General features: G+C 36.9%; 1 protein-coding gene and 1 pseudogene across 21 annotated transcripts in view; both read left to right on the top strand.

Annotated features, from left to right (window-relative positions):
- EIF4G3 (eukaryotic translation initiation factor 4 gamma 3) overlaps positions 1-16,358 on the top strand; it is a 287,482-nt gene that overhangs the window by 66,370 nt on the left and 204,754 nt on the right. For all 20 annotated transcript variants that reach the window (XM_081306230.1, XM_081306245.1, XM_081306247.1 and 17 more), the window contains exon 2: positions 10,152-10,227. In XM_081306230.1, the coding sequence (XP_081162356.1) occupies positions 10,152-10,227 (76 nt within the window). The remainder of the gene's footprint in view (positions 1-10,151; positions 10,228-16,358) is intronic.
- On the top strand, positions 2,995-4,976 carry LOC308655872 (zinc finger CW-type PWWP domain protein 1-like; annotated as a pseudogene). Its single transcript has one exon. The product of its transcript is annotated as a zinc finger CW-type PWWP domain protein 1-like (transcript).

Consider the following 16,358-nt stretch of genomic DNA (forward strand, 5'->3'; position numbering starts at 1 on the left):
CTTTGAACCTGTGATCCTCCTGCCTCAGCCTCTGGAATTGCTGGGATTATATATGTGTACTACTATGCCTGGCAAATTGTAGTCATTTCAGTTGCTTTTCTCATACAAAATTTCTTGACTGGGGGCTACATTCAAGGCAAGGCAAAGCCTATAGAAAAAAGGAGGACAAAACCAGATCAACACCCCCCCACTCCACCAAAAAAAAAAAAAGATACAACAGTCATGCCCCTTGTTGGACATTGGCCAATATAACTTTGTTCCACAGTATCCATTTCTGGTATACTTTTCAGAGTCCCCGTGCATATTGTTTTATATGTCTGGAGTTTTCAGTTGTGAGAGAAAGAGACTGTATTATTTGGGGCTTATTCAATATTAGTTGGTCAAAAGCCTTCATTCTTAAAATCATTTTCCTTTTGTTGTTTTTGGGCAGCTTATAACCATGTACAACTAGTGACATTCTTGCGTTGCTTTTTAGGCCTTATAATTATTAGTTTAATTGGGCTTCATTTTCTGTTGTCTCAATTTTCTCAAGATTCTGTTTTTTTCACTTGCAATTTATGGCTTTATTTATATATATATATATATTTTGCTTACAAATTGTAACTTTAGCAGATGGCTAATCTCTCAAGTGTATTGAATTTATTTTTTTTCTGACCAGTTATGTGCAGGGGTATACCTTACTCTAGCACCTTTTGTATATAAACTACAAGTTATCTAATTTCAACCAGTATTAATGATATCTTTTGGGTCAATATAATAAATCAAATTAGGTGAAATTTGCAACTGACCAAGTTATCTGTACTCAAAATGGGGTTTATTTCATGGATTTCAAATGGGAGAGACTACTGGGAATCTTAAATTGGAAAATTAAGCATAGGATTAGATTCAAAATGAAATGGATTAAAATCAGCATGATGAAATTAAATAAGCACAGAAGGAATCCCAGTGATTTGGGAGGCTGAAGCAGGAGGATCACAAGTTCAAAGCCAGCTTTAGCAATTTACCAAATTTGCCCCCCAAACCCCCAAAAGAATTCACAGTAATTTTTTTCCAGAGTAATTTTTATAGCTATTGAATTAATTGTGATTCTTCATTTTGTAATTGTACATATTTATTGGGTATATTTTTAAAATTTAATATGTGTACAGGTATAATGAGTAAATCAAGATAATTAGCATCTTCATAAACATTTGTCATTTCTCTGTGTTGGAAACCTTTAAATTCTTCTCTGCTCATTGTTGGCTTTTTTTTTTTTTTTTTTTTTTGTACCAGGGATTGAACCCAGGGGTGCTTAACTACTGAGCTGCCTTGGTAATATCTTTTTTTTATTTTTTATTTTTTAGTTTTTAGTTTTAGGAGGACACAATATCTTTTTTATTTTTATGTGGTGCTGATAATTGAACCCAGTGCCTCACGCATGCTAGGCAAACGCGCTACCACTTGAGCCACATTCCCAGCGCTGGTGATGTCTTATGAAATAAAAAGTTTTTTAATTTTGGCGAAATACAGTTTCTCTCTCTCTCTCACTCTTTATAGGCTTTAATGGAAGCTTCAGTTTCTGCTTCAACTTAGAAAATATTTAAGTGATAGACTTTATTTTCTATTCAAGCCTTTGAAATTAACAATTTCTCTAATTTATTTATTTATGGTTGTTACTACTTTTGGTATCATACCTAATGTCAAATCCCAGGTAATGCAGATCTGTGTTTACTTCAAAGAATTTATTGTTTTAGCCTCTGCATTTAGGTCTTTAATCTGTTTAAAGTTAATTTTTATTCGTTTAGTGAGTTAGGTATTCAACAGCAGTTTTTTTTTTTTTTTTTTTTTGGTACCAGGGATTGAACCCAGGGGAACTTAACCACCGAATCATGACCCCTGCCCTTTTTTGTATTTTATTTAGAGACAGGTTTCTCACTGAGTTGCTTAGGGTCTGAGACTGGTTTTGATTTCACGATCCTCCTGTCTCAGTCTCCTGAGCCTCTTGAGAATTACAGGCATGCACCACCCCACCCTGCCATTCTTCACCCTGCCCCCTCCTCCCCCCCACTTTTTTTGTGATATTTATGATTGAACCTAGGGTGCTCTACCACTGAGTTACATCCCCCAGCACTTTGTATTTTTGAGACAGACTTATTACTGAGTTGCCCAGACTTATTACTGAGCTGACCTTGAATGTTTATCCTCTTGCCTCAGCCTCTAGAGTAGCTGGATCTTTGGCATGTGTCCCAATGTCTGATTGGAAAAGGTAATTTTTAAATTGTCTTTCCATAACTAGTCAGTTTTAAATCAAGCTTCAGTAGATGTGAAAATTCCAAAGAGTGTAATTTAGGACCTTTTAAAATATTTTTTAAACATCTTGAATTCATCTGGATGATTTTTCTGTAAACTTTTTTTTGGTCAGGTTGAGGATTGAATCCAGGGTCTTTTGCAAGATAGACAAATACTTTACCACTGAGCTGCATTCCCAGCCCTCTGTATTTTTTGTATTTTGAGACAGGCCTTGCTAACTTGCTCAGACTGGACTTGGAACTTGTGATTTTACCCACCCCTTAGCCTTAGCCTCCTCGCTTAACCACAGAATTCTTATAGACTTTAAAAATATATGTAGATTCTTTCTCAGTTTTGACTAGTACATTTCCTTTTTAAAGGTCAGTTAAAATTTCTTGGAATATTTAAAATTTCTTCAGAATATTCTGGTTTGTTTAAATTGGAAATCTTCAAATTTTCAAAGAGCTATCCCATTGGGTCAGTGCTAATATTAAAGGGTCTCTCGTGATTTCCAAAACTGTATTTTAAAAAGTGCCTCTTTTGACAAATTATTTTGGTATCTTTGTGAAAAATAGGGTATAGTCTAACAATTCTTCCATTATTCTCATGTATTATACAAGTTCACTTCCTTGTTCAAAACCATGTGGAAACCAGGAGAAAGTAGAGAAGGCTAAGTTGCCCGATATTACCATATTGGCCTAACCCTGAGTAAGAAATCGTACAAGAGTCATGGCTGTGGCATGCTGTGCTCATCGCTTTCAGGTCTTCCCCAGAAGAGGCAAAGAAAGCTGTTTCTCAGCTGAATGATGACAACATTGCAGAAGAAAGAAGAATGTGGAAAGGGATCAAAGAAAACCTTTGCCCCACCTACACAAAAATTGCATAGCATGATACCTCGTGGTCCCAACTCACACAGAGAAGAGACCCTGGGAATCAGTTTTCTAGTGGCAGAAGCCAAGGCAAGCCCACCAAAAGCCAGGTTAGAAAAGGAGGAGAAGCAGCTACAGAGGATGGTCCAGGAGTTGGTCAGGAGAAAAAAGGAAAGGCTCAAGACAAGCTAGCATGGAAGAAGGAAAAGGGAAAATCAAGTCTTACCAATGCAGAATTTGAAGAGATTGTCCAGATTGTGCTTCAGAAGTCCCTTCAGGAGTGCTTGGAGATGGGATCTAGTCTTAATTTTGCAGAGACTTCCTGTGTTCAGACCGATTCCCAGTCAGGCAAAGAACCAGGCATTGCTTCTGCTACTGATAATGATAATGCTGTTGGAGAGAGGAAAGTGGTACCTCATACTCCAGAGACTTCAGCCTCTGTAGAAGATGTCCCAGAGATAAGAACATCTAAATCGGCCCAGCTGGTTCCTGTACCCTCTGAGAAGAAATTTAATAGACTTTCCTTAAGCAAAAGAAAGAGGGAAGCTCATGATGATAAAATGGAGAAAGTTCAAGGTGGGCATGAGTGCAGAGAGAAAGACCAACCAGAGAAAATGATTCAGAGTGATTCTCAGATCAGAGGTCATCAAAAAGGGGAAGAAAGTGGTTTTGGTCAATGTTTAGTTTGGGTCCAGTGTTCCTCTCCAAACTGTGAGAAATGGAAGCGGCTGCGTGGGAATATTGACCCTTCAATTCTCCCAGATAATTGGTATTGTGACCAGAATACAGACTTGGATTATAATTGCTGTGATATTTCTGAGGAGATCTGGACAGGGTGTGAGAGTGATGTGGCCTATGCCTCCTATGTCCCAGGATCCATCATCTGGGCCAAACAGAATGGTTACCCCTGGTGGCCAGGCATGGTCAAATCTGATCCTGATCTGGGGGAATATTTTCTCTTCGCTTCTCATCTAGATTCTCTGCCTTCTAAATACCACGTGACATTTTTGGGAGAAGTAGTTCCTCGTGCTTGAATCCCAGTCTGCATGCTAAAGAATTTCCAGGAGCTGTCCCTGGAGCTAGCAGGAGTGAAAAAGTACAGGAATAAGGACTACAGCCAGAAACTGGTGGCAGCCATCACGATGGCTCAGAAGGCAGAACAGATCAACATTGGGGAGCAGGTCAACTTATTTGGTTTCTGGAGCTGTTACAGTGGATCTGACAGCAATGGGGATGGAAAAGACCTAATTCTTTCTGTGGCTAACAGCTCAGTGTCCTACTTGGAAAAAGAAGAGGAGGAATCAGAGATAGAGGAGGAGAAAGAAGAGAAGAGAGACCCAACTTTGCCTGGACCAAAACACATTCAAAAAAGCTCAAGGCAAGACGCATGGCAGATGGACAAGACAGGACCCTGAAAAAGAAGATAGTGAAAAGACCTCTGGGCAGTGAATCCATAGTGCCTCCTGTACCCATAACGGGAAGGAAAGAAGGACAAGGAATTAAGATCTGGACCAGCCAGGCCTTAAAAAAAAATTTCAAGTTCCCCAAACTAAGGCCTCAGCAACCAACTTGTCTCAGGAAAAAGAAGTTAGAATGATGCCAAAGGGCCTGACCCTACCAGCTCATCACACGGCCTGTCCCTTGAAGGAAAAAGAAGAGCCTAGACCCCAGGAACCACCGACTAAGGAGGCTGAAAGTATCCCCACTGAAAATGAAGCTTCCAGTGACCTGGACCTGGAGCAACTCATGGAAGATATTGGAAGAGAGTCCAAGGAGCAAGGGGAGCCACAGCATGGAGAGGATGCAGAGGGGTTCCCTATGGTCTTCTTTGAGGAGTAGTCCTCTGCTCTCACCCTACTATTCTCTGCAGCAGGGGGAAGAGTCTCTTGGGGGGGTACCTGAGCAGTTGATATTTTTGGGGTTGTTAATTGGCTACAAAGTTCAAGTCAGTGGTGCAGTTTATGTGTTAATAAAGCAGGTTACTGATGTGAAAAAAAAAAAAGAAATAGTATAGAAAAAGCCCTTTGCATTATTTGTTTTCATCTGTTGACATTGTTTCCTGTTTGTGGAGCAGTATTTGTGTGATGGTATTTGTATTCTTGCTCTCTTTCCATGTGGAAATGATAACTATGACCATCGGGATAGTAGCTTTTGTTTTAGGGTAGTTGGGCAAGATTTAGAAACATTCATCTGGTTGCTGTAAATGGAACATTAGCGTTTGAGCAAATGAAAGTAAGATTATGTTGACTTTCACTCTTGTTTCTAATTTGTGAAAATCTGCCTCTTTTCCTTTTTCCACATTTTTAAAAATTGGTGCTTTATAGTTGTACACAATGTTGGTGTTTGTTGTTACATGTTCATACATGCACACAATATGACAATATAACTTGGTCACTGTCACTCCCCAGAAAATCTCCCCAGTGCCAGTTGTGATTGCCATGGATCAAGAAGGTTCATCTTGTAGAGTGTTTACATTCATGAGGTTTCAGTAAACATCTGTGGTTACAAAGCTATTAACCTCCTCCTTCTTTCATGGTATAAATAAAAAACATATCATTGTGTAATCTCATGGATTGTTGGATTTCTTTGATTAAACCGATATTATCTAAGTTTTTTATTTGCTTGGTTGGCATTTAATTTAGAGTGTATGTAGTGAGTACTTTAATCATTTCATTTTACTTATTTTTGAAATTTGCCTTTTTTATTGGAGTTAGTCTTTTTTTTTTTTTTTTAAATTTTTTTTATTATTTATTTTTTAGTTCTCGGCGGACACAACATCTTTGTTTGTATGTGGTGCTGAGGATCGAACCCGGGCCGCACGCATGCCAGGCAAGCGTGCTACCGCTTGAGCCACATCCCCAGCCCCTGGAGTTAGTCTTTATTCAGTCACTTCATACCATCTGTGCAGTCTTGCTAATGGTTTTGATTGCATTTTCTAAGTATGTAAGTCAACAATTTGAATAGGTATGCTACTGCATTTTATTTTGTTGGTACTGGGGAGCAAACCCAGGGCTTTATGCATGCCAGACAAGCACTTTACCACTGAGCCGCATCCCCAGCCCACTACTGTATTTTAGTCATAGCTTTTAAAAAGTTAAGGTCAACATGTTTTGGAGCATTGTGCAAGCATGTTACACTGTTCTTTGGTCAAATTGGAATTGTAAGTGGTAATATGAAAAGCTGTTTGCTTATTATCTTAAGTTCAAAGGGAAGTAAGCAGCTAATGATTTATGCTGGAGATTCAGAGCTTGATTAGAATTGATAATAAGCTCAGTGGCAGTGGGAATTAGGAGGAAGTCTGCTGTAGAATTTGCTGTGTGTGGTTTCTTTCCCTTTCCTCCTTCCTCTGTCCTCCTCTCCCTTCTCCCCCTCCCCCCCCCTTTTTTTTTAACTGTACTGGGGATTGAACTCAGGAATGCTTTACCACTGAGCTACCTCTCCAGCCTTTTCTTATTTCAAGGTCTTACTAAGTTGCTGAGTGCTGAAGTGGGATTACAGGCCTACACCACCATGCCTGCATCTTGTGTTATTTCTTTCAGGAGAAAAAGTTTAGTAGGGCTGAGCTCATACTGATTTATGCAGGCCTTTTAAGTGAGGTAGTGGGCTAAACATCCTTGTTATAAGTTAATGGGTTTTTTTTTTTTTTAAACAATGCCTTTTATTTATTTTATTTTTATGTGGTGCTGAGGATCGAACCCAGGGCCTCGCATGTGCTAGATGAGCGCTCTACCGCTGAGCCACAACCCCAACCCAGGTTGGGTTTTTCTGAAGAGATAAAGTTTACATTCCATGTAATTCATACTTTTAAGAGTTCATTGTTTTTTAGCATGTTTATGAAGTTGTACAACCATCAACACTATAATTAAAGGAAAAAATTGCTCCCATAAAATAAGTTTTTCTAGCTAAACTCATTATCTGCATAGATTGTAGTAATGACTATTTTCCATTGGACAGATAATTGAGCTTGAGCTAAGAATTCAGAACTTTTCAAAAGTTTTTAGTGATGCTTCTTTGACACTTTTATGGAGTGGACTAATAATTTAGTTCATCTTTTTTTTTTTTTTTTTTGATACCAGGGATTGAACCAAGGGGCGCTTAATCATTGTGCCGCATCCCCAGCCCTATTTTTGTATTTTATTTAGATATAGGTTTTCACTGAGTTGTTTAGGGCCTCGGTGTTGCTGAGGCTGGCTTGGAATTTGCCATCCTCCTGTCTTAGCATCCAGGATTACAGGTGTGTGCCAGCACTGGGCTTTAGTTTATCTTTAGATGGGCCAAACATATTTTGAAAAGTTTGTGATATTTTTCTATCTAGCTATTAAATTTTGTGCCCTAGCACTGGTTGATATAATAGGAAGAGCTTACTTACGGACTATGAGGAGACATGGTCTGGATATGTAATTTAGCCTTTTGAATTTGGCAGGTTACTTAAGGGCATAATATTAAGAGGTTCAGTGCAGACAGTGTAATTGGTTAGTCACATCAGTCTTGAAACTGTTCTCTTCATTTCTCTTTTAATTGTTTTTATTTTAATTAGTTTTTTGTACAAAAGATCTTTTAAGACAGCTAATTTATCACTCCACCATATTCTCTTGTCATTTTACAGGGAGCAAAATAAATGAAGTCAAGGGGGAAGATTATTTGTTACTGTATTGTTGGCCAAATAAAAGACTGTCTCAGGAAGCTTGTAATTATAGTAATCATTTTAGTTTACACAGCAACTAATAGACACCAGGAGTTCTAACCTTTTCTTTGTACAGTTAAGGGGAGTAGCTCAGCCTCTTTGGCATAGAAGATAACTTACTTGAGAAGTTATTCTCCATTGTGAGGATTAGTCCTCACTGGGAAAAAAAGCAATAATGTAGTAGTGTTTGTTTCTGTAGAAGAAGAATGACTGTATTTTCCACCAGTCATGTGACCACAATGCAGAAGTCTAATGCAAAGAAAGTTTAATTTCAACTGAGGGGTAATCTTCATTCTGAAGAACTAACTAACAAGCTTATATTAAGGACACTTGTCCTAAAACCTATTAGGTTTGTGCTTTGAACATTTTGTGTTTGTGTGTGTGTGTGTTTGGGGGCATTGTTTGGAGGAGGCTGTTCCTATGAGAAATGTTTTAGCTTCCTCACTTTTCAATGCAACATTTTAAACTAGTTCTTTGTGGGGGATGGTGACAGGTGTTAAATTATTGTCTGAGGCTGGTAGTCTAAAATGCTGTCTAGAGACTGGTATTGTCTCTGACAATTAAAGGGTAGGTTTTTTGGTTTACTTCCCCTTTTTAACCTCAGTAAACTGGTTTGGCTATTTGGATATAAAGAATTTTACTTCTAATAATTCTGTCAGATTTTGGCAACTTGTGGTCATTCCTTAAGATTAAAAAAAAAAAAAAAGGGAAGAAATTACTATTTGCAGCTTTTACTTTTTCTTCCAAACCTTATTTTTGTTGGGAGGGTGGAGTTTCCAGAAATTGAACTCAGGGGTACTTAACTACTGAGTCACATCCCCAACCCTATTTTGTATTTTATTTAGAGACAGAGTATCACTGAGGGCCTTAGCACCTCGATTTTGCTGAGGCTGGCTTTGAACTCTTGATCATCCTGTCTCAGTACCACCACCCCCGGCTGCATTTTATTTGAAGGAAAAGAATCTTATTTTGGATTTATGACATTAAGAGTCTTATTTTTTTCTAAATATTTTTTTAGGTGTAGATGGACACAACACAATGCCTTTTTTTTTTTTTTTTTTTTTTTTTTTTGGAGAGAGAGAGAGAGAGAGAGAGAGAGAATTTTTAATGTTCATTTTTTAGTTTTCGGTGGACACAACATCTTTGTTGGTATGTGGTGCTGAGGATCGAACCCGGGCCGCACGCATGCCAGGCGAGCGCGCTACCGCTTGAGCCACATCCCCAGCCCAAGAGTCTTATTTTTGAAATTAAAAATCATTTAGAATTAGCCTCAGTTTTGTTGGCACCATTGGATTTATTGTCATTCTGTAAAAAAAAAAAAAAAAAGAAAATTTAAATCACACAAATAATTTGTATCCAGTTTAGAAAAACAAATATATTAGCCCATCACCCAGGGGTAATTGTTATTGATCTTTTGTTTGTCAATTTTTTTTTTCTTGTGATGCTAGAGATTGAACCTGGAGGCACTCAACCCACTGAACTACATTCCTACTATCTTTGTAAATTTTATTTTGAGATAGGGTCTCATTAAGTTGCTGTGTATGGCCTTGAACTTGGAATTCTCCTGCCTCAGCATTGCTGAGTCAGTCACAGGGATTTCAGGTGTGCACCCTTGTGACCACCAGATTGGTTGTCATTGTTGAAGAGGCCTGGAATTCACAAGCATTTTCTATTCCAAAATATCACCATACCAGGCAGAAGAGTTTTAAAGTTGAATAAAATGATAGTCTTTTGTTTTGAAGTTGAATAAAATGATAGTCCTTTGTCTTTAAACAGAGGTCTGTTGATGTGCTAAAATATTTTAATCTATATAATGTCTGTGAGACTGTTTTTGAAAATGGGGACTTGGTGGAGTGCTGTGGGCAAAGTTGCCGCTAAAATTAAAAGCAAAACCAGAAGGAATGAATTGTGTGTTCGATTCCTGTGATGTAAGAAGAACAGACCGGGCCTTTGTCAGCAATTTTCACTTGATGAGTTAGTGTTATCTTCCTGAATATATTCTGGTTATCCTTCTCTAGTCTTTTTCCATAGTAAGTATAGGTGTTGCAGTCTTATCATGGACTTAAAGTTTGGAAAAGTTTTATAATTGTATTTGTTTTGAGTTTCCATGGAATGTATATAATAGGAACCACTTTTGAAGAGATTAGAATAATCACATTAGGAAAGTTGAATTACTTTATTTTCTAGTTTCTGTGGAGGAAAAAGTATATGACTGCACTAATTGAGTAAAAAAATGCTTGGCTTTTGGCAGAATTTTATGGTGGTGATTTTTCTCTTACTGCTAGTGCAGTTCATTTTTGAGTTCTCTTATCCTTAACTCACCTTTCTAGAATTCCTAGAGGACCTGTGCCACAGCCTCTTGAGGACCGAATCTTCACTCCTACTGTCTCAGCAGTCTACAGCACGGTGAGTGTCTCAAGTTTGTCTTATTGTATGTCTGTTTTTGCACTGGAACCCTTGGCATTACAGGATGTGTTTGGTTGTTTGATATATGACAAGAGTTATGTGAAAGGTTCAATAAACTCTGAATAGAACAAGATATATATGATACAATAAGATTTTTAGGCCCAAGAAGTGTACACCTGCACCTTTTTTTCTTTCCATAAATGTTAAGCTTTTGCTTTGTATTATGATTCTTTCTGTACACTTTTTTGAATTTTTCTAATCTTTATTTTATTTATTTATTTCTATGTGGTGCTGAGGATTGAACCCAGTGCCTCACATGTGCTAGACAATGCTCTACTGTGGAGCCACAACCCCAGCCCCATTTTTGAATTTTTTCTTAAATAATTTTTCTTTTGCTCTTTTGTTTGTTTTTGTGCTAGGGATTCTACTCAAGGGCACTCCACCACTGAGTCATATTCCCAGCCCTATTGTGTATTTCATTTAGAGACAGGGTCTCAATGATTTGCTCAGCACCTCACTTTTTGCTGAGGCTGGCTTTGAACTTTCGATCCTCCTGCCTCAGGCTCCTGAGCTGCTGGGATTACAACGCCAGGCTTTTTTGCTTTTTTTTAAATGGATAAAACACCTCATTTTATTTATTTATTTTTATGTGGTACTGAGGATCAAACTCAGGGCATCACATGTGCTAGGTGAATGCTATACTGCTGAGCCACAACCCCAGCCCCATTTTTTTGCTCTTTTTAACTTTTTTTTCCCCCTTGTACCTTTCCCCTTCCTGGTTGCATATAAAATATGCAGGAAAATTGGAAAAGTGAATAGTGGAGGAAATTTAATTTTTTTATATCAAATGATTCATTCAGATTAACAGGTGAAGGTATATTTAAAAGGTATATTTAAAAGAAATTAACACCTAGATATTTAACAGCAGCTGCTTCCACAATCACTATACATACTTACAAAATAAGTTTATCTAATTTTATTAAAGTGAAATAGTATTTGCAGAAAATTAAAATATTAGGGGTTGGAAGACTTGTTGTATCATTTGCAAACTGTTAAATACTGTTAACACTTTTTGTTTTGGTACTGGAAATTTAATCCAGGGACACTCTACTAATAAATTATATACAGCCCTTTTAAAATTTTATTTTGAAGCAGGGTCTAAGTCGTTCAATCTGAACTTGAACTTGCCATCCCCCTGCTGTAGCTTCTTTAGTTGCTGAGATTACAGGTGTACACCACCTCACCTGGCTTATATTTCTTTCTTTCTTTTTTTTTTTTTTTTTTTAATATTCAACATCTTTGTTTGTATGTGGTGCTGAGGATCGAACCCAGTGCCTCACACATACGAGGTGAGCGCTCTACCACTGAGCTAAAAGCCCCAGCCCTCCAAGTGTTTTTATTTATTTATTTAAAAATATTTTTATTTTTTAGTTTTCGGTGGACACAACATCTTTGTTTGTGTGTGGTGCTGAGGATCGAACCCGGGCCACACGCACGCCAGGTGAGCGTGCTACCGCTTGAGCCACATCACCAGCCCCTCCAAGTGTTTTTTAAATACCAAGTTTAGTATTTAGTATACCAAGAAGGTAGTAGAGGACATAGTGGATATTTATGGAACCTTTGGTGGAGTGTCAGGATTCTAGTGGATATAAGAGGTTAGCATGTTTCTTACCTTAGGTCATTAATTTACTGTGGTTACTAAATCAACCTAAAGTGAATTCTCAATTTTTTTAAATCATGAATTTTATTGGTATTAAAAATTAAGTGGGCTGGGGTTGTGGCTCAGCGGTAAAGTGCTCTCCTAGCATGTGCGAGGCACTGGGTTTGATCCTCAGTACCACATAAAAATAAATAAATAAAATAAAGGTATTGCGTCTACCTACAACTAAAAAAATATTTTAAAAAAATCAAGCAATTAAACTTAAGAACCTGATATGTACAAGGTACGATGAGGTTGTAGTGGTTGCCAAATTATGCCAATTCTCAAGAAATATATAATGAAAGAGAGTAAAATGAATTGATTAGACTCTTCCTTCTTTCACTTTTTTTTGTGATACTGGAGATCAAACCCAGGTCTCAAGTATCCTAGACAAACATGCTATCTCTGAGCTACATTCTTACCTTCACACCCTATTATTATTATTATTATTTTGTTTCTAAAGTGCTAGGGATAGAACCCAGGGCCTCTTATATACTTGGCAAGTACTTTTCCATTGATCCCAGCCCCAGCTCTTTTAAAATTTTATTTTGAGACAGGCTTGTTGTCTAGGTTAGTCTCAAACTTGTGATGCTCCTGTCTCAGCTTCCCACCTTGGTGGGTTATAGGTGTGTGCCAACACAAATGGCTATTATTTTCTTCAGGCACTTACAATAATGATTCAGTTCATTATTTGTCACTAGTTATTTATGAATTCTGTGACTTTATTGAATGTCAGTTTACCTTTGATATTCTAACCTCTCCCTCTCTTCAGTTTCTGAGATGTTTGAATTTTTGTTGACATTTCTGAAAATTAGTAAAAAGTTACTAATGTTTGTTTTTATTTTATGTTTGGCTCTCAACAGTGGTAGGAAATATAATTCTTTTTGTTTAAGAGACAACCTTTATAGGGGAAGGGATATGGGGGTAGAACGACAGTAGAATGAATCGACATTATTACCCTATGTGCGGGTATGTATATACAGCCGGTGTGTTTCTACATTATGTACAACCAGAAGAATGAAAGCTTATATGAACATTTATGTATGATGTGTCAAAATGCATTCTATTAGGCAGGCAGTATAATTCCAGCAGCTCAGGAGGCTGAGGCAGGAGGTTTGGGAGTTCAAAGCCAGTCTCAGCAAAAGTGAGTCTCTAAGCAACTTAGTGAGACGCTGTCTCAAAATAAAATATGAAATAGGGCTGGGGATGTGGCTCAGTGATCAAGTGCCCCTGAGTTCAATCCCTGGTATCAAAACAAAACAAAACAAACAAAAAAACCCACTAAAACCCCCAAAACAAACAAAACCATAAAAGCATTCTACTGTCATGTGTAACTAATTATCACTAATTTAAAAAAATTTCAAATAAGTCCACCTTTAAATATTGATGGTTAAGTCACATGTAGTGGTGCATGCCTGTAGTCCCAGTGGCTCATGAGGCTGAGGCAGGAGGATCTCTAAGTTGAAAGCTAGCCTCAGCAATTTAGTGAGTCCCCAAGCATCTTAGTGAGACTCTTGTCTCGAAATAAAAAAATAAAAGGTGCCGAGTATGTAAATCAAGGTTGTTAAGCACCCCTGGGTTCAGGTTTAATACCCAATACTAAAAAAAAAAGTTAAAGAATGCAGTTATATCACATTGAAGTGTTAGAAGAATGAAGTAGGTAGGTATATGTATGACTTGGACTGATCTCTGATATGTTCATAAATGATTGTCATGGAGTAATTATTGTATCACTGTATTTATTTATGAAATAATTATTTGTAAATATAAAAAGATTTGAAAGAATATATATCATTTTACAGGGCGGGGGGTAAAGGGTGTTAGATCCAGGAACACTATACCACTGAGCTACATCTGTTGTCCTTTTAATTTCTTATTTTGAGACAAAGCCTTAGTAAGTTGCCGAAGGTGGCCTAGAATTTATGACTTTTCCATTTCAGGCCTGAGTTAACTAGGATTACAGGTGTGTATCAGTGTCCCCAGTAAATCAAACTATTTTTCTCATTTATATTAACTGTAGCTACATCCCTAGTTTTCCCCCTTTTTAAAAAGTATTTTTAGTCATAGATGGACACAATACCTTCATTTTATTTATTTATTTATTTATTTATTTTTGTGTGGTTCTCAGTGTTCTACCACTGAGCCACGATCCCAGCCCCCACCCCTACCCCTTTTTGTTTTTTTATTTTGAAATAGGGTCTTGCTAAGTTGCTTAAATTGGTCTTGCTCCTTCCACCCTCCTGCCTCGGAGTTGACTCTGGGGTGGGAGTTGCTGGCATGTGCCAGTTTACCTGCTTTCAGACTATTAACGGTATTATCCCATTAGGAATAGAATGAAGTGGAATTACTACTTTGACTCCCCCTTTTAATAATAATAAGTATATTTACATATTATTTTAGAAATTAAAAATCAAAAGTAAGCTTTAAAGTTATTTTTCCTCCTCACCTTTAGTACTAGTGATCTGATATGTGGATCAGTAGTAATTCTGTCCTGATTAAATCAGTAGATTCACAGTGGCCTTAAAATATTCCCTAAGGCCCCAAATAATATTACATTAGCAGTAATAAATTGTGACCTTCAATTTTTTCATTGTGTTTCCTGTATTATTGTTATCAAACTTCCATTATGATAGTCACATCTAAGCCTTGTATTAAATTCATTTTGGATTGAATTTTCAAAAGTTTTTAATGTATCCAAGATTATATTTACATCATTTCCTTATTTCTGGTTTTCCTTTTTATTTCTTTAGAAAATTAAAAATAAATAAATAAAATAAATCTCATTCTTACCCTCTTCAGGTAAACCTCTCACTCAGCACTTTTAAATATTTTTATGGAGTTCAGATGCTGTTGCTTGCTGCTATTTGTCTTTTTCTTAGTAAAAAATCTTGTTAATTAGACCCAATCTTTATTCTAGCATGCCTTTCTTTCTTATTGAATAACAGGTTTGCCTATCTGTTGTGGTAATCTGAAAAGTATTTGAAGTTACTTTTCTATGTCCTTGTAAATGTACAGCAACCAAACTCTTTGGCCTCATGGAGTCTGGTGTTAAATCTTTAGCCAAAACATTGGAGATGTGGCAAAGTTATTAAAGATATCGAGGTAAATAATTCAGTAATAGGTTATTGGATGATATATATTTGCAGGATTTTGTGTCAGATGAAAAAGAGAAGACAATAGTGAAAACTATGATTGTTGAAGTCTTTTAAGAGTTCTCAATTTACCAGGCAAGATGGTGGTGCATCATTTTAAGTACATGTGGGAAAGTAAGGAGGTGACATTAATGACTATATAAATTGCAACCAATATCTGTAAATAAATTGTAAATAACATTTATTGGTAGAGTTCCCATGAATTCTCATTAGGCAGAAGTACTTGGAAGAGGCTTGGATATGACTCAGTGTGGTGAAGAGTATGTGCCTAGAATGTGCAAAGCCCTAGGGTGTGATCCCAAGCACAGCCCCCCCCTCCCCCCCAACAAAAAAAGAAGAACTTTTCTTATTGAGGAACAGGTTCGCCTATCTGTTGTGGTAATCTGAAAAGTATTTGAGTTTTTTTTTTTTTTTTTTGAATAGTATTTATAACTGTTCTTCCATGTTTTTTCTTTCTCTTTTTTCTTTGGGTACCAGGGATTGAACTCAGGGTCACTTGACTACGGAGTCACATCCCCAGCCCTTTTTTGTATTTTATTTAGAGTCATGACCTCATTGAGTTGTTTAGCACCTTGCTTTTGCTGAGGCTGGCTTTGAATTCCCAATCCTCCTGCCTCAGCGTCCTGAGCTGCTGGGAATACAGGCTTGTGAACTTTTTAATTGTTTTATTTTTTGGGGATTGAACCCAAGGCCTTGCAAATTCTAGGTAAACCCTCTATCACCGAGCTGCAGTTTCAGCCCCTTGAAGTAACTTTGGGAAAATCATTCATTCAACTGCAATTCAGTTGTACAGCATTCATTAAAATTTCTGAATTTTGAATTTTGTTTCTGTTCATCTTTTACGCTGATTAATGACATTTATGAAAGTTGGGATTCCTTGTTAATATTCAATGTAGATTTGCTCCTTAAATGTTAAGTCAGGTATCTAATTAAAATGTTATTTGGTATGTATTTATTTGATTTTTTTTCTCCTTCAAAAGAAGGATTAACTTTGAAGATAAAAAAGGGAATATGGTAACACTGGGGTTGGCTCAGTGTAGAGTGCTTGCCTAGCATGAAACAAGGTATTATGTCCAACTACATCTAAAAAATGAATATTAAAAAAAGGAATATGCTATTGTGAAATGTCAATTATTAATGGCTTTTGAATTTTTCAGATGAAAACAGTAGAAATAATAATCAAGTTCCTTTTGGAGAATTTTGGAAACATTTTTTTGCATTATAGAATATTACATTCATACTCATTTAATAAATTATTACATGTATCATATAAACAAAAC

Source organism: Spermophilus citellus (assembly GCF_964194105.1).
Source record: "Spermophilus citellus genome assembly, chromosome: 9".
Lineage (NCBI taxonomy): Eukaryota > Metazoa > Chordata > Mammalia > Rodentia > Sciuridae > Spermophilus > Spermophilus citellus.